This window comes from Strix aluco, chromosome 12 (genome assembly GCF_031877795.1).
Source record: "Strix aluco isolate bStrAlu1 chromosome 12, bStrAlu1.hap1, whole genome shotgun sequence".
Lineage (NCBI taxonomy): Eukaryota > Metazoa > Chordata > Aves > Strigiformes > Strigidae > Strix > Strix aluco.
Genome location: NC_133942.1, coordinates 26,178,316 through 26,196,144, shown reverse-complemented (window position 1 = coordinate 26,196,144; position 17,829 = coordinate 26,178,316). Strand labels below are relative to the sequence as shown.

Sequence of the window (17,829 nt, the reverse complement as noted above, 5' to 3'; positions counted from 1 at the left end):
CCGTGTTCACAGGAAATTGTTTTTAAATGTATGTCTAGAATTAACCTACAACTACATTAATTCTGTAGTGTTGAATAATACTTCATACCTAAAGAATAAAAGTTTTCAGATTGCTAAGTCTGTAGGAGATTTAAGCAGTTACTGCAAAATTATTTTTAAATGCATGTTTTTGGCAGTCAGATAATTTTTTATATCGAAAAAAAAAAGTAAAATAATTCATTATATGTGCTTGCCTTTTTTTGCCTTCTTAGTATTTTAAAGAACTACCACTATTTGTCATGATCATATCTGATCAGTAACCTTGAGAAATTCTAGAAAACAGCACCTATTAGGAACAGCTGAAGCACCTGAGGATGGTAAATCCAGAGCAAAGACCAGTGAGGAAAGTGACCATATTGGGTATGGTAGCTGCTGTACAGTGGAAGTGACTAAACTTTCCATCACAACAGACATCTCCTAGATACTGGGATAAAGTTTCTGTGATTATTGACTGTGTACAAGAACCAGCATAGACTAAGGCAATTATGGAAACTGCCATCACAGAACGCTTTAGGTACAGGTTAGACAAACTTATGTCCAGGATGGTTTGGTTTAAGAGAACAGACTGGAAATCTCAGCCCTATTTACTGTGAGCTGATGAGTAGCATGAGTACTACTACTAAGTATTTTTCCTGAAAGAATCAACAATCAGGGTACTTATTTAGGAGAACTTAAAACCTCCAAGTATCTGCACGAAAAGAACACACAAACTTAGAATATTTTAGTTTTAAAATGCCTGAACTACATAACGTTAAGATGAAAGCATGCCTATACAAATGCATAGTATGATTTAATGGAAGTATAATGAGACTTTGTTAGGCTGAGTTGTGTTCTGTTTTCCCCAAATTTTTAAGCGAAACATTCTCCTCGTTATATTACATGTACTACACAATACTATCATATTACATGATAATATAAATCATATTACATGATTTTGAAGTCAACCTCTCCAGCTCTGAGTAATTAAAGAAAAACACATGCTGCTCTTAGATTAAGTTCCAAACAAACAAAGCTGTGTATGCAGGCCATCTGTTACAACTAGGCACATATACAATTTTGCATATGTGGCCTCCAGCAGGAGCCAGGTTAATTCTGATTCATCCAAATTGGAACGGCTGGTTTTCAAACAGTCCATTTTCAAGAAGAATGACATATCCTTTCCTCTACCTGCATAAGATACTAATATAAGCTGCAGGTGTTTTTTTAACCAGGTTCTGCAGTTTGCAATAAAACTCTTCTTATTACCGAAGTAATTTTTAACAATTATAATTAAAGTCAGAAAAATAAAATTTCCCTGTATTTTTCAAGATTCCTTTGTGAATTTGATAGCAGTTTCTGAAAAGGTTGTTTTGTCTCTTGTGGGTCTTTTACACAAGAATTTAATTTTAAAATACAGAAATATACGACTGTAGAAGCAGAACAAAAGCAATTAGCAAAATATATTATTTCTTCCTTTAAAAAAGTGACTAGACCATTTTAAAAAATACAATTTCTAAAACTACTATCAGACTGAAACGCTAATGGGATCACGGGATACAAATCTATCAAACTAAGATACAGAGGGCAATTTGATGCGTTGTCTTCCCTTTCGTGAGATAAATGAGACTAATATCTGCAATACCTTTCCCAGTGCAATGACCTCTTGTTGTAACCCTTCACTTTTGCTGTTTGCTTCTTGTGACAACATTTTGTACTTTGCAGTCTGAGAATGTTGCATACGGATTGTTCGTTGCAGTCTGGTGTTTTCTTCTTCAGTATCTTTAAGCTGAGACTTTAAATTCTGATTTTCATCATCCTGTTTGACAGTAATTAACAAAAAAGCCAAATAAATTATTGCAAGGAAGCAGGAGAATAATGCGATAGTAATGTTTTGTAAATAGAATGCAGTAAAAATATACATATTGTAGATACGGAGATAAAGGTTTTTAAAAGTGATGTTGTTTTCAAATGTTTAGTTTCTTCATGATGGATTTCATAACAGATTTAAGAAAGAAAACTACTAAGACAAAGAAAACAAAACACCAATTTACCAGGACAATATTTCAAAAAACAGGAACAATTTTCTCATTTTATTTTCTGCAGTGTTTTACTTGGAACTGTCTTGTAGCAGTACATAAAACATTTAATTTCTCATAGTTCAAAGATTTTGAGAACTAACTATCAAAATGTTATAGAATAATATGAATAACAGTGGCATGTATATTTTGTGACATTTTGTGAGAATAGCTAAATGCACACATTAGGAAAAATTCTGGCAAAAAGAAGAGAATATAATTACTGATAAACCAATCCATTATGTTTTAGGAGATTATGTGGTTTTGACTTAAAAGCAAGTTAATAATCCAGGATACATCAAGTATTCAAATTCAAGATTCTCCTAACATCAAGTGAATCCTGTATTAGATTCATGACCTACTGGCAATTACATCCCACATTAAGCATTATAATTTCAAGGCATTTTTCTTTTATAACCTTTTAAACATTCTAAGTGAATACTAAGTGAATTTCAGAGATACATTATGTCCTTCATTTCTTTAAGAAAAATAAATCAAGGCACATAGAGAAGTGGAGTTTCTATGAGAACAAGCCTTTCTCTCCTGTCCTCTCAGCCCCTGGAATACATACTTCTCACCTGGGAAATGTATGTGCTTTACCCTAAGTTTCATGTGACTGCACGCACCTCAGAAATTCCCACTTTATATTTAAAACAGATTTACTGCTTCCTCAGACTAATTGGACTGTGAATTGGAACAAAACCCAGAATCTATCTCAAGGCTTTGCCAATATGAAATTTTGGTGACCTTCTGAATGTAATAAAGTTATTTTCGCACCAGAGATACTAGTACCCAAAATGATACATTTACATACAGAGTGCTTGGGAGCAGGACAAGAATAGGTACCAGGTTGTCTTCTGTCATCTGCTATAGTAGCTGAATTCTGTAGTATTTTTGGCATGGAATGATAAAGTTCAATAGCTACTGACAAAATTATATTTGATTTGAAAATGAAAATGTCTTTAAAATCTACTGTAACAACTTTCTTCTGATCACAGCATAAAAGTATTGAAATGCAAAAGCACCTGTATTGATAAAAATGAAATAAAGTACAGATATAAAATATCAAAATCTAATTCCTTCTAAAGATTTTCTCCAGGTACCTATCTCAAAAAACTTATTTAATATCAACTCTAAATTAAAATTTTGAGAGAAAACTTATAGGTGGTTTGCCATATGTTCTGAATGTCATCATCACATTTGGGCCTGGGGAATAGGTGGAAAAAAGCATTCTGAAGTTAAGACCACAACTAAGAATAATCTGATTGTGTAAAATGGAAAGTTAGTTCAAAAAACTTGCTTGATTACAAATGCATGAAAAAGAGGTGATCCCTGTGGCAGACAGACACAAACTATTTAAGGTTTTACAGTTCAAGAAATGTTTGAGCATCACCTGAAAACATACTGCTAGGCAGTGCAGACCATAAAACTCACTTGTAGTACACTCTAACCGTAAAATATAATTGTAGCTTCACAATGCCTTAACTTCAGTCTGATCTGCCCAAATATGTAATTCCAAATACAGTCCTCCAATCAAGTGTTATCTTGAGAATGGAGAAAGCCTAATTTCTGTTTTGATTATAATATTCCACTTGAACTGGATCACAGATCAGCTGTTTCCACACCTTGTTCCACCAAGGACACCCAAACCACCTGACCGAACCTCTCACAGCTTTTTTATTTCTCATTCTGCCCTAAACATCCCTCTTCTTCCATCACCCAGCCCTGCGCACCACTCATCTTCTCTCTGTACATCAAAACCTGTATTTGCCTGCTAATGTACCCTCCTCCTCGGGCTCTGGTAATGCTCTCCTTCCCAGCAGTGATGGCTGGGGCACTCTGCAGCACCACAGTGTCCCTACAGCTGGGGCACATCTTCATTCCCAGTGCTTCTTCACTGCCTCAAATTTCTTTCCATTAAGTATATTTCACAAGCTTTTAGCCCAAGATCCCATTTATACAGAAATGACTATCCTTGACTCTTAAATTCTTAGGAAATTAAAAAAAAAATAGAACCTTAGCTCTTAATACTTGAAAAGGAAAGGTTGAGGGAATTCTGCTGTGATTATTTGTTAAAGGGGAACCTAATCCGTTTCTACAGATGAGAAAACTCAGCTCTTACCTTTTTCCTGCATTCACACACTACACCATCCAGCTCTTCCTGCATAACACGTAACTGTGCCTTCAGAAATCTGATTTGAGCTTCTGTGAACGAAAAAGTGACATTTAATATCCACAAGTACTCATTATTCAATGCAGAAAAGAAGAAAGACTGATGTAAGAACTCACTTCCCTCTTCTTGTTTTTAAAAACACGCTACATTGTTTATAATTATTAAAGAGAAATAGGCAAATAAAAACTCAGATTTCTAAATAAATGTTGCAAGTTTCTCATTCTTACGCAAAGCTTTGTACAGATTTTTCCTTTTAATGACTGAACTCGACACCTTTAAAACGTAAAAGACTCAAAATTCTCAAAATCGAAACTTATTGGAAACTTCCGTCATACTATGCTACACATTACAGCATTCCTTGAGACTGAAGTCAAGAAAAATATGTTGTAGGGTATGTCTACATTACAATCAATCTGTAGCTGCAAAATCTGTAGTTAGACCCAAAGTAGTTTTAAACTACTCACAACAAAGAATTAAATGTATATTGCAAAACCCTCCTAATAGGTAAGTACCCCTCCCACACAGTAGTCGATGCTTTTTTTAAGTACACTGGTAACATTATTCAATTAATAGTTTAAAATTAAATCAATGTAATCAGATGTTTTTTCCAAATGAAGTACTTTCTTGCTCTTGGACAGCTAAGAAACATACTACTACTATGAAAAAAAGCTGTGTGTGAACAATATGTTCTATTACTCCTTATTGCCCAGTCCTTCCCCAGATTATTCACAAGGAACTCCCCCTGAGCTGCCACAGGCACAAAGCATGGAAAGAGTATGAGAACAAAGTTGAGCAACATAGGGATAGACATTCTTCACAGCAGGTACAAGGGGGAAAGAATAAAGTGGAGGAGGTGTATCTGGAACTGAATGTGAAGGGATGGGTGGGTACATGTGTTCATTTGCTGTAATAGGAATCACTTTAATTTCACCCACCTTCCCTTATCAACTGCCAATTGCATCTTAAGTTGTAACTCTGCAGAGGCCAATAATAAATAGGATTTAGGAAAACACCATGAAAAAATAAGATACAGACTGACTTTTCTCCTCCTGTTATATCCTTGCTAGCTTCTGGTAACTAGTGGCTGCCCTGAGATGGAGACCATATTGAAGCCATCAGGTTTAATACTCTTTCACAGTACTTCTATTAAGTTGTTTGATTTTCTTCATAACACATATTGTACTTTAGCATTCACAATATCCTGTGGCAATGAGTTGGCTAATTTAATTATGCATTATGTGAAAGAAAAACACTTTGTATAGCTTGCTTTAAATCCAATTTAATGTGGCATTTACTTGTGTTTGCATTACAAAAAGACAGGTCTCCCTTTACCACTGCTGTTTTCATTACAGAATCTTTCATGTTGCCCTCAGTTTTTTGTTTTCAAATTGAAGATTCAAATTCAAGTTGTTCCACACTTCTAATTGCTACTATATACCCTTTCCTGTATCTTTCCTAGTTCTACATCCTGGTTTTGGGATGGGGTATGCAGAACTAAGAGTCATACTCAAGATGAGGTAACATCAATTATATAATAGCATAATGATAACAGTACAATATTTTGTCTTCTGTTATCTTCTGGAGGAGTTCTAACAATCAATTTGCCTTTTCCACTGTGAACAAGCAATAAGTTTATGCTTTTGGAAACATCTTAATTAGTAATAACTAAACAAAGTCCAGCTCATGAGTTAAGTGTAACTGGAGTTGTTTTTTCTGTCAGCATTAATTTGCACTCTTTAATGCTGAATATAACCCTCTGTTCTATCACCTCACTCAGTACTATGAGATTCTTCTACAACACTTCAATGTCAGTTTTAACTATCACAAAATCATTGTTTCACATACAAATTTCTTTACCAGCTATCATTCCTTTTTTCCAGATTATTTTTCTGTATATTGAACAATGTAAGCTCCATAACAGATCACTCTAGGGCTATACCACTACCTGCAAAAAACAGTTGTTTCTTTTTACCATTTTGTTTCCTCTTACTCAGTCACTAGTCCACAAATAACTTCTCTTCTGTCTTAGATAGCTTTGTGTCATTAAGAGCACTTGGTAGTAAAACTTGTTGAAAATCCAAGATCACAACTAGAACCACATCAGCCTTAGAAGGTGGCTATGATCCAAACTTAGTCTGAATTCTCACAAGAGGTAAAGATAATTAGCTTCCTAATTGGTCAATTTTAATCACCTGATGAGAGGGAGGGGTATCACTTAATAGGATGGTTTTAGCTTATAAAGTAACCAACAGTTTAGGGAAGTGGTAACAATAAAAGGATAGCTGAGAAACTCTGATACCCTACAAGGAAGATGAGGTGTCTTGAATTCCTGAGGTAAAGTGAAGATTAATGTAAAGTATGATAGCACAGTTAGGTATTTTGTTTGTATGTGTGTGGGTACATTAGATACAAATAGAGTTTCATTTTCAGCTTTCTACATGTCTGTGTGTTTCTACCATTGCTTGTTACTGTAGAGTTGAGTTATAACCCACAAAAACAGCTCCTGAAAAAATAATGTGTAAGCTACCATGTTGGCAGAAAAAGGCCTGCAGTGTCATAATCTGTGCTCATGAAATAAAGATATGGAACCTAAGTCCAGGAAAAGTGCTGCAAGATGCTCAGCGAAATGATGATGCTATGGAACTTTACTAGTATGTTGGTCTATGAAGTCCAGCACAGGTGCCTAAGCCTCAGGAATCCCTTACTAGGAGATTCCAGCGAAGGGATCGGCCTACTCTGTAACAAGGCCTATTTAGTATCTACATCTACCTCTTTGTAAAAACTGTAACGGTTCTGTGAGTTTGACACTGCTAGCATGCTCCTCAGTAACTTACTTAGCACGTTAAGGAGGCATATCAAATTTAGAAAGCAAAGTCAATCCAGAGTACTTTCATTTCATCATTAAAGTTACAGAAACAATTCTCAATACTCAAATACGTGCCCTTGGTCCACAAGACCTCATTGCTAAGCACCAGTAATAACTCTTATTGAGTTACCTTGAATTTATTTGGTGTAAGCTTCCAATGCAGTCTAAAGCAATTTCTTTTTAGTTCAGGAACAAGAACTATAAAAAAAGATATCCGAGGATTTGTTTGGGGGAACTTATTAACAGAAGGCGTGCACAGAATTACACGTGATTAGAAATCAAGCTATTTCTGTGTTGGCATGCTTGTTGACATCAAGCTGTTGGATTAAAAGAAGTTTTCGGCATTTTGTACTACTGCAGTGAATCTCTGACTTTATGCTTGCTTTAGCATTGTAAGTAACTACATAAACTCACTTTTATCACACCAGAGCCAAAAAGACAGATGTGCATCATGCCTTTAGCTTCACTGGCAAATGCTGCAATCCCCTTTCCTACGTTATTTCTAGGATAAACATAAACACACCCTTTGGAGTGGGAAAGTATCTGGAGGATTCTCATTCAGGCACTGTAGCTGAAACGTTACTTCATTTAAGCCACTTACTAAGATCCACAGTACTGATCTGGGGAAAGGCTTTTTCCTCTAAAGGCAGAATCTGTCCAGAGGACTGAAGCTTGTCTTTTTGGAAATACAAGCTTAGCATCATGTATTTCTATCTCCCCAGTGAAATGAATCAAATGTTATGCACGTATCCAACATATGTAACCATCCAAGTATCTTCCTACAAAGGTGGAAATCAAAATAAAGATTCACTTTTTCCCATGATTATTTGTATGTGATCTGATCTTCCTCTAGGACTACATAAAGAAGAAAAAGCTGCTTTTACTTTAAGAGCTTTAGAGCTTTCCCTGTAATTTGTACAGAAACTCTTATTTTTTTCACCAGAAGAACCCATTTCTAACAGTGAGGAAGTAAGAATAAAAGTACTTAACCATGGGAGGAAACATACCTGCTCCAATTTCATTTCCAACGCTTGGAATAACATCATCATCTAGACAATCTGGTGAGTCTCCTTTCTCTAGTTTTTCTTCAATTTTGCTTATTGTTTTTCCTAAAGAAAAATCTGTGCAATCCTCCAGTACTGCAACATCATCACCACTTTGTATTTCCAGGTTTCTTATTTTTGAACTAAAAAAAACCAAACTCTAGATTTTAAATTTACAATACAAAAAAAAAATCAAAATATAGTGCATTTGCTGTTTTTAAGAGTATAGAGAGTTCTATGTACTCTGTGTACGCTAATGCAACTTCATTGCCTGTGTTCATATGAAAGATACATTGATGGCAATTTCTCATTTTCTTTATGTAAGATACTTTTACCAAATTCCACATAAACAACTACAGGATTTTACATATTATGATGTAGGAGGCAGAAAAACCAGTACCACTTTCTACAGAGAATATTTTGGCATGGTCTTCTCATCCAACAACTTCATAACTAAGTTGAAGTAAAAGAAAGAAACAGAGGAATGTTTTCTTGGCTTTAGCTACTATCCTCTGCCTTAAATCCTGCTATTTCCCCCCCCACATGTTAACTTCTAAAACTCTGTCCTTTCTAGCTATACTCCTATCTTACCACAATTTCTGTATCATTATGCCTGGCCTAGGAAACTTCACTGATCCTAGAAGTTGCATACCAAAGTTTTCATAAAACTGAAACACAAGGTATGTGACACATCCACTACATTGGGTATCTCCTCAGCTTGCTTTTATAAAAAGATGACATTAGTTCCCACAGGATCTGAAGCTCCTAAGTTCCTATTCCAATATATCCTCATTCCAATGCAGCCTCCAAACTCTTCCTAGCTGCTTACTTTCTCCCACAACTGTGGGTTCACCCTGCAGGTTCTGTATCTGCACAACTCCCCTTCTAAATCTCATGATGTGGTGCCAGCGTGACAGCCTCCTCTGAACTGCCCGAGGGAGGTCCAAAGGGGTCCACAAGTGACTTTCAAGTCCTGAAAGACAACCTTATTCTGTGTCAATTCCATGTTCTGCCACCTTGCAGACAATCTGCATCCTATTTTGGTATTTGTCCATATCTTGTGGCAGTTTTAATTTGCTCCCAGGATTTTACGTGTTTCTCTATCTTCCACCCCCCCCACCCCCCGCCCCCAGATCTCCATTTTTTCATTTCTTGCTTTTACAAGCTTGAATTTGCTACCTACACAGCTGAAGCTTTTCAGCTTGAAACTCCCAAAAGCTGTGGTACTGTTACTGACTCTCTCTTGTCCTGTGAGCCCAAGAATTCACCAAAATAGGGGAGACCCTCAAGGGCCTCATGTTCCCTATCACAAGTCTGATCACAAATCAGTCTGCACCACCAACGTGTACTCTCTCAGGTTGCCTCAGATGATGTATTTCCCACACGTATGCTCGTTAGGCATCCTTTCACTGAAGGAGTTAACATTACCTGTCAGCCTTGAGAAGTGCTTGAGCAGAAAGCAACAGCTTCATTGTTGTAATATTAATCACATATGTTCACTAATAATTTTTGGTGCTCTATGCAAGTAAACAGCTACATGGTGGAGCTGACTGAGGAGCACCAAAAGTTCAACACATTTATTTATACAAATATATATAAATGTAGCAGCATACAAGAATAAAAATAATCTGATAGACAAAAATAGCACCTAAAATATTTTATTACAAACAGAGATATGTGTATAATATACCTTGAAGTTGTTCTTTTTCCCTTACTTCCAGAGTACGGTCTGTTCTGAGCCACGGTCACGGAAGCACATTTCTTCTTGTTTGCTAGCTACAAATTTTTTCAGAAAGTAGTGATTTTTTTTTTTAATTAGTTAGAAATTAGTTTTTTCTAGGTTTTTTTTGTGGGTTTTTAAAATTTCTTTTTCATATATTCAGACTCAAGGATACTTTTCAAACTATGCTTTTCAAACTTTCAAAAGCACAATTTTTCAGTTTTATCTGCATTTGTCTTTATCTCGCAACTTTTATGTCCATGTCCCCAAATGATTTTCCCAAGTTATTTGCTTGTGGGAGTTTTTGCACACATACCCATAATAAATTCATGCCTAAGCAAGGCTCTCAGCTATTATCAAGATATTAACTACCAAACTGTCAACAGAGTGCATATCTTGGAAAAACGCTTATCATACCTTCCAAAAAATGCTATTTGTATGTATTATTTTAATCTTATAAATTCCCTGTAGAAGGAAGATCTAACAATATTTGTGTTACTTTCACCCAAGTAAATATTATTCAACAATTAGGGTTTTTTCTACTGATAAATAACTGAAGACAGTATTTTGGAAGCTTTAGCTTACCTCCTAAAAGATTCAATGTAATTTTAATTAAAGACTATTGAGTTTGTTCCTAATCTCAACCTCCTTTTTCCATTACACTTCCCTTCCTGTGTTCAGTTATTTTGACTACTTGTTTATTATTACATCTAGAAGACAGTAGTATTGCCTTTAGTATTTTACTGGGGGGGGGGGGGGGGGGATGGGGGGGAGAAAGGAAGAAATTAATTGTGTTCTAATATTTTGCACTCGGAGTTCTTAATTTGACATTCAAAACATTGAACACTTCTGTCAATACTTTACAGAAGAGGAAACTTAGAACACAAAAATTAAATCTGATTAACTACCAGTGGCACTGAGAAACCCTGGTAACACTGTCCTATAGCACTGCTTTGAACATAATTTCCTTTTGGCTTCCCATCCATGTAAGTCCCCAGTGTAGCACAGCTTCAAAACCGGAAGTAGTATGTGGAAATTATACTAGAAGAGAAATTAGCCAGGATAGTTCTGACTTTGATACCTTGGCGTGGGAGTGTGTAAGAGACGAAACTTCAGGACAGAGTGGATCTCTGCAGAAAGGAATTAAAAAATAAAAATTCACTAAACGTGTATAACAAAATCAACATTTTATAATAAAAAAATCAACTCCCCTGTCAGAATCAGGAGAATAACATTTTATATGTCTAGAATAAACAATATAGGTAAGGTGGGAACACATACCAAGTTCAATCATAAATTCAGTCTCATTCTGTCTTTCCATTCTACCTCATTTGCTATCTAAGTCACCCGGTGAGTCTAGGGTGTCTAATACAATGGTTTACTTATGTACCAGAATCTGAATCTTGTCTCTTGCAATTCAGGCGATTGCTGCAACTACTAGTTTATTAAACTGATCCCCTGTACCAGGGAATACTTAGCCAGTATGCAGTGTTATCAGCTTCAACAAGAGAGACTGGCAATCCATTACCAAAGATCACCAACAGCTCAGTGGTTAATATGCCTACCTGACATACAAATCCCTGAATTAATACCAAGAAAATGAAGATATAAACCAGTGTCCTCTACATCCTAAGACAGAATGCAATTGTATGCTCAGATTGACTGTTGTCAAGTCAACTGACAGGGACTATCAAGTGAATAAGCCTCACGGAATTTTCTCTGAAATACATATTACAAATACTGTATCCATTTTACAGATGAAAAAACCAGGAATAAAAAGCAGCTTTCTTAACTGTTTATTTGGCTGAAAACCATGCTTCTTAGTAACGGAATTTCAGGTTAAATGATTATTTTTAAAATCTGCTGCAAACAAGCAGAAAGTTTTAGCATGCTGTGTGCTATTCAGGTCAAGTTTCTTGTCATATACATTTTTGCTTTCAGAATGAGTTATGTGAATCTGTGTTATTACACTGAAAGGCTACTTTTTTACTACCCTTTTTAATTTTTTATTTCAATTAAAATGCTGGCTTATAAAAGATTTGGAACAAAATTTAAATTTCAGGCACATCAAGTCACCTCAATTTTCTTGCCCAGCTGATTTGAGCAAATATTTCGATCTTGCCTTTAAAAATTTCCCAGACATCCATTCATCAACAAGAATTATCTGCACAAAGCTCCATATTTTATTAATCCAAAAAAACCTGCAGAAATCATCTGTGTGTGGTTGGCAACAGACTTCAAGAATAGGATGATTAGTTTTTGTCTATTTACCCTATTTTCCTCATGCTTCCTCCCTATTGGCTAGCTTTAGGAGCATGCAGAAGGTGAGGATTTGCTGCCACAGAAATAGCAGTTATATGTTATTCTAAAATACAACACTGTATACTCAAGAAAACAATAATGTTCTTTCCATCAATAGACTACTTTGTTCCTACTATATCTGTTGTCTCAGGGCCTTCTTTTCTAACACCCCCGCCCCCCCCCCCCCCATTGTTCATGAAATTCCTCAAACTTGTTTAACCTTAATGCTTTCTTTCCTCTTCCCCATACACAACAACCCATTTTTAAAACATCATAATAAAGTTCTATAGTTGTTTTGTAAGTGAAATTAATGTGTAAATCCTGAAAAGGTATACAAATAAGCAGCTAGGAGTATTGTGGCAACATTGAAACAGAAGCTAATGTTTAACAATTCCATCTCTGCATGTAAACACAAGATGCATGTGCATGAGCAAACCCTTTGTGTTTGCTAATCCTATCCAAAGCCTATAGCACGCTTGCCCATGCGCGTACGGCTCCCATCGCCATGAGCCTGGCAATGCTCTGAGGAGTAAAAGTGTAAACAAAAGCTGATTTCAGTGCCATGTCACTCGAGCTGCTTTGTCTCTATGTAATTCAAGTTTCTCTGCAAAAATTATGCTATCAAAACTCCAGAACACTTATTTTAAAATATACACTAACTTGGACAGTGACTTAAATCTTTGCTGCCTTTTTTTTTTGTTCTGCTTACTCATTTTTTTCTCTTAACTTCTTTTTCTCCTCCCTGATACTACCGCTTTCTTTGCTTCCATTTCTCCCCTCCTTTCCAGTTGCTTTAGTATTCATTCTTCTTAAAGGAATCAATGGAACTTTCAAATGGATATTTCAAAAATATCTCAAGTGCTTCCTTTAGATTTATGGCCTATCTGCTTGCACAGTTTTGAAAGAAATTTTTTTTTAATTAAATATTAAATACTTGGAACTAATCTAATTGAATGGCCTCAATGTTCACTCATGGATAATCAGTTTGCCTAATTCCTAGCACGCATTTCTATTTTTTTCTGTACAGCAGGGATTTCAATTCTTCTCTCACATAAACGTTTACCAGAACACAGACTGTGGTTGTTTTAAGGTGTTTTAATTTATGTAGGTAATTGGTAGATCAGCTGCTACTCTGACATGGTAATTGCCAATATTTTTTTTAAATTCTTCCAGCACTCCCACTTATTTCAGATGTATACCATCAAAGATATTAACTCCCTTTGTGGGGCTGAATCCTTCAATCATGTTACTTCATAAAACAGCCCTGTAACAACTCCAGTTTGAAGTTCTTGACAATCTTCTGTCTACTGTTCAAAATCCATCCAACTGAACATAAAACTAAAGCAAGATCCAGAATTTGTTTGCAAAGCATAATTATACTGATAACACGTGGAGTTTTTTTTTTCCCCTCTACAACTGACAGATACAGCTTTAAAATAGCTCAGGAATAATCTTAACTATAGTAGCAAACTTTTGCTGGTATAGCCAGCCTTCTATCACAGACTTGTGTCACACCTTGTGTACTGAAAACCCCTTTTATGTTCATAAAACCCCCTCATTTCTTGTTTTTGCTTTTACTCTGCACAAAAGTAATTATTTGGTCATCTCTAGCAGACTTTTATAGATACTATTTCAAAATAGTTTCCCAACTGCAGCTTAAGATTTGAAGCACCTTGTAGTCTGGCCCCATATCTTTGTTATCCAGATCAGTGATATCATAAATTTAGGAACCTCAGTACAACTCAGTAAATACAGCCTATGTATCCAGAGGTAACGGGTTTGAACATACAGGCCAAAACCCCCAGTTGTGTGTCCATACAGGCCAAAGGTATGTCGGCCTCAGAAGTGTAATGATATCCAAGTTCCAGAAGGTGGCAGCTGAATGTTTGTCTGTCTTAGGGTTTTGTGTTTGTTTTGGGGTTTTTTTATCCTGTCCCAGGAACATTTAGGCCAAGTTAAATGTAAACCAGTATCTATTTCTTTGCTTTGTCAGCTGAACTGGTTAAAAACCATCTACTGCTGAGCGTCTACTGTTCTGTACTGCAAAGAAACCTGTTACCTTACTTGCTTTTTTACAGATGTTAGCACTATTTAGCATCCTAGATAGAACATTTCAGCAAAATGAAGACTTCCTTGAAATAACAAGGCACTACACTTACTTACTATCAATTGTTTCAAATAACAGGAAAAACTAATCCAGTGTGCAGCATAAAACAGGAGCAGGACTAGGGCGCAAGTCAGTGTGTGCAGGATCAGTGTGAAAGATTTCCCACAAATTATATGCAGCAGTTGTAAAGCACATACCTCTGTCTGTCGTCTTCACATGACTTGCTCTGTACTGAAACTGGTCTAGACAGTATCTCCTGTTGGCATTTCTTTATTTACAAAAAAAAGTAGTAGTCATTTTGGGGGGAATATAATCCGTTAAAGAGGAATTACATATTTATAAACCACAGATCACAACTACAGTCTGCTATAGAAAAGAATGGAAACCTATAGTCTACTGTGGAAAAGAACTTCTCAAACACAGGAAAAGATGGCTAAAAACTAAAATGCCATTGCTATCCCCCAACATTTATTTCTGCTCCACAACATGTAATGCCTTTTGCCTGTAAAACTTTTGCCCAGCTTCACATCATCCAAGATGCTGTTACCCTCCCTCCTTTTCCTCTGAAATATAGGAGTAGCAAATGCACAGCAGGTGGAACAATTTTTCAATTTTCCATACTGCGCAATAAGCCTTGAAAATATTCATCCAACATGACAATAACCGGACGTTGTATGTACTTCAGAAAAAAATTCGGTCTGAATGTTCAGATAGCTTCTATGTTGCTAAATTACAGTTAGAAAGCATAATCCAGAATAAAATGCAGTTATCCTGTTTGTGGTTTGGGTTTTTTTTTTTTTGTTTTTTAAACTTAGACAGTTTTTCTTTTGTTGTTAAATGTATATCTGTGCAATCTGGCAGTGCCATGTGGTATATTAAGTGTCCTAAGAATATTTGATCTTCTGCCGTATTTAGAGAAGAAAAAAAAAAAAGTGGGTTGTTTGTTGCTGGTTTTTAAAGGAAAGAAACTAGATGCTATTTTGGCCGCTTCATCTGCTTCTGTTCAAATGCCAAGCAGTTGGCCTCAGCTTGTCACAGCTCAAGAGAAGAATATGTTTTCACAGGACATAAAAATGAAGTTTCAACAGTAGGAAAAGTGCATACAATACAGCTTTCCAGAAAACTTAATAATTTGATTTTTAAGCCTTATTTATCTGAGTGAATTTACAATGAATATATCTAATATGCAGAACACCTTCTCCAAATTGTTTGGAGTATAAACCATACCTCCCCCATCCCCTTTTTTAAGTTTTTCCAATTCTCATACAAAAACTTGACTCTATCTGGTACACAGCCACACCAATATTAGAAGACAATACTGACAATAAACAGGAAATTTTTCTGTTTTAAGAAAGTTCCCATCTTAATAACTGCATATTTTCTATTTATGTTGCTTGTTCTTTGTATTTCTTTCAGCTTGAACAATGTAGATCCTATTTCACTAGGATGTTACTGCAACAGTATCTGGTTATCAAATACTTTTTTTTTTTAGTAGTTAAGACATAAAACCACCTACATATACTTTTCTTAAACAACTAAACAAGTTTTAATGTAGTTTTATGCATATATCTGCACAAATGCATCTTGTGAACTTCTACCTACCTGATAAAATTACATAAAAACTATTTTTGGATGTGTTTTTAGTAGAAATTTACACTTTTGAAAAAAGAAATTAAAAGCTTAGATTGCATTTGAAACCAAAATACTTTAAGTTGTCATGCTAAATAATTTCTTTTGAAACATGCCTCTGTGTGCATGTGAATCAAGGCTAAATTATGTAACAGTCTGCATAACCTACTCACCATTACTTCTTCGGCCTGACGCACCAGTTTTTTTGTTTTTGCTTCTAATTCTGCATTCAGTCGCCTGAAAGAGTAAAAATGCTTGTCACTGAGTTTCTGAAAGATTTAAAAGAAATAAATGGAAACATGACAGTATCTCTGCTTGAACTATGTGAAATTTTAGTAACTCCTACAAAGGAACACCAAAATATACTCCAGGGTATTAACAAAGTTAGGTTTCAACAATTTTCTGGGTTTCTGTCAAATCAATAGTAATAAGGCACCCATACCCATTAAACAGTAATTTTTAGGCTACAATTCTGAGAGGTAAAGCGTGTCCTTGTTTTTGGCCATGTCATTAATACACATTTTACGTCTTTATTTCCTCAACGCTTTCAGTTTTTAACACAGTCCTTACCTTAGGTATACTTAGCAGCAGGGGTTGGGGAAGGAGTCATGTACGATTACACTACTTGATCACATAACTAAAATGTGTCGCTATAGATATGTGCAGATTAAAATAAGCTTGTGTTTTTGCATGCTTTACTTTATAGCTTTTCAGGCAGTGTGACTAAGCGAGTTTGAGGCATGGCTCCTTGTACATCCTCACCATTCACAGGGGCTGAGAACTGACAGGTAACCAAGCAAGTGCTTTTAAACGTGCTTTCACTGCATTTGTTACAAGCTTTAGGGCTTTTAAGCTTTTTTTAACAGGCTTAAGCACTTACATATTCATAATTTAAAAGTAATGTCAGTGTTTTAAATGCAGAAAAACGTAATGTCCAATGTGGTGGCATCAAAGCGAGGCCTAGAGCAGGGCACAGCCCGTGTAAAACGGCGGCAGGAAGGCTGCATCGCGACGGGGGAAAGTTAAAACCTCTCTTTTGGTACTCTCATCTGTACGCTTCGGGGGAACAAGCTGAGGGACTCGGATACAGGGGATTAACTGTAAACTGCGTCAGGACAGCCAGCAGCGAGCGGGCTAAGGCTGAGGTGACAGGGCCCGGCCGCCGCCCCCGGCCGCCTCCTTACTTGTACTCCTCCTCCCTGGCCAGCAAGGCGCCGCTCACCACGCCGGTCCCCGCGGCGGCGGGCGGCAGCGGGCCGCCGGGCGGTCTCCGCACCTGCAGCGAGGACGAGTTAGTGTACGGGGTGGGCACGGCCCGGCCGCCCTGCCCCGCGCCCCTTCCCGCTGTCCCCGCTCGTCTCCCCGTGCCGACCCGCCGCCTTACCCCGGGCAGGCCCCCGCGCCGCCGGACCCCTCCGCCGCCGCCCGCCGCCATTTTGTTCGTGGCGGGGAGGCTGCTGGCTGGCGTCTCCTTCGCCAGGGCAACCGGCTGCCGCCGCGGGGGTGGCGGCTCAGCCTCCGTCCCCTCCGCCGCCGTGGGGCCGAGGGAGGGCCGCCCTCGCGGTTTGCTTTCCTCCCGCTGCGGCCTGTAGCCCTGGGCAAGCCTTCTCCTGGCTGCCGGGTATGCAGGGCTGAGGCGGGGGCAGCCACGTTTCATCCCTTGGTGCCAGGCCGTGGGAAGCCGAAAGGCCGCGCCCCGCTTTCCCGCGCCCCGCTGGGTGCCGGGGTGAGGGCATGGCAGGAGCCCTGCGACAGCGCCTGCGGTCCGAGGGCACGGGGACAGGAGCCCGGAGCGGAGGCCAGGGATCAGCTGGCTCCTGGCATGGCACTGCACCTCCACGGCTTCGGGTGAGGGGGAAGCGATAAGGTCTGAGGTGGCACTATACTTATTACTGTA

The 17,829-nt window shown here is 37.5% G+C and overlaps 1 protein-coding gene across 9 annotated transcripts in view; it reads right to left on the bottom strand.

Moving 5' to 3' along the window:
• TEX9 (testis expressed 9) overlaps positions 1 to 17,829 on the bottom strand; it is a 27,545-nt gene extending 9,716 nt beyond the window's left edge. For 4 of the 9 annotated variants that reach the window (XM_074837240.1, XM_074837241.1, XM_074837243.1 and 1 more), the window contains exons 1-9: positions 17,317 to 17,829; positions 17,117 to 17,208; positions 16,106 to 16,169; positions 14,501 to 14,571; positions 10,977 to 11,025; positions 9,866 to 9,951; positions 8,140 to 8,318; positions 4,216 to 4,298; positions 1,661 to 1,834 (exon numbers count right to left, since the gene is read on the bottom strand). In XM_074837240.1, coding sequence (XP_074693341.1) covers positions 1,661 to 1,834; positions 4,216 to 4,298; positions 8,140 to 8,318; positions 9,866 to 9,951; positions 10,977 to 11,025; positions 14,501 to 14,571; positions 16,106 to 16,169; positions 17,117 to 17,208; positions 17,317 to 17,589 — 1,071 coding nt within the window. In that variant the 5' untranslated portion in view covers positions 17,590 to 17,829. Of the gene's footprint in view, positions 1 to 1,660; positions 1,835 to 4,215; positions 4,299 to 7,262; positions 7,331 to 8,139; positions 8,319 to 9,865; positions 10,927 to 10,976; positions 11,026 to 14,500; positions 14,572 to 16,105; positions 16,170 to 16,502; positions 16,589 to 17,116; positions 17,209 to 17,316 lie in introns of those variants that run through there. The other 5 variants (XM_074837245.1, XM_074837244.1, XM_074837248.1 and 2 more) reach the window with 5 other exon arrangements.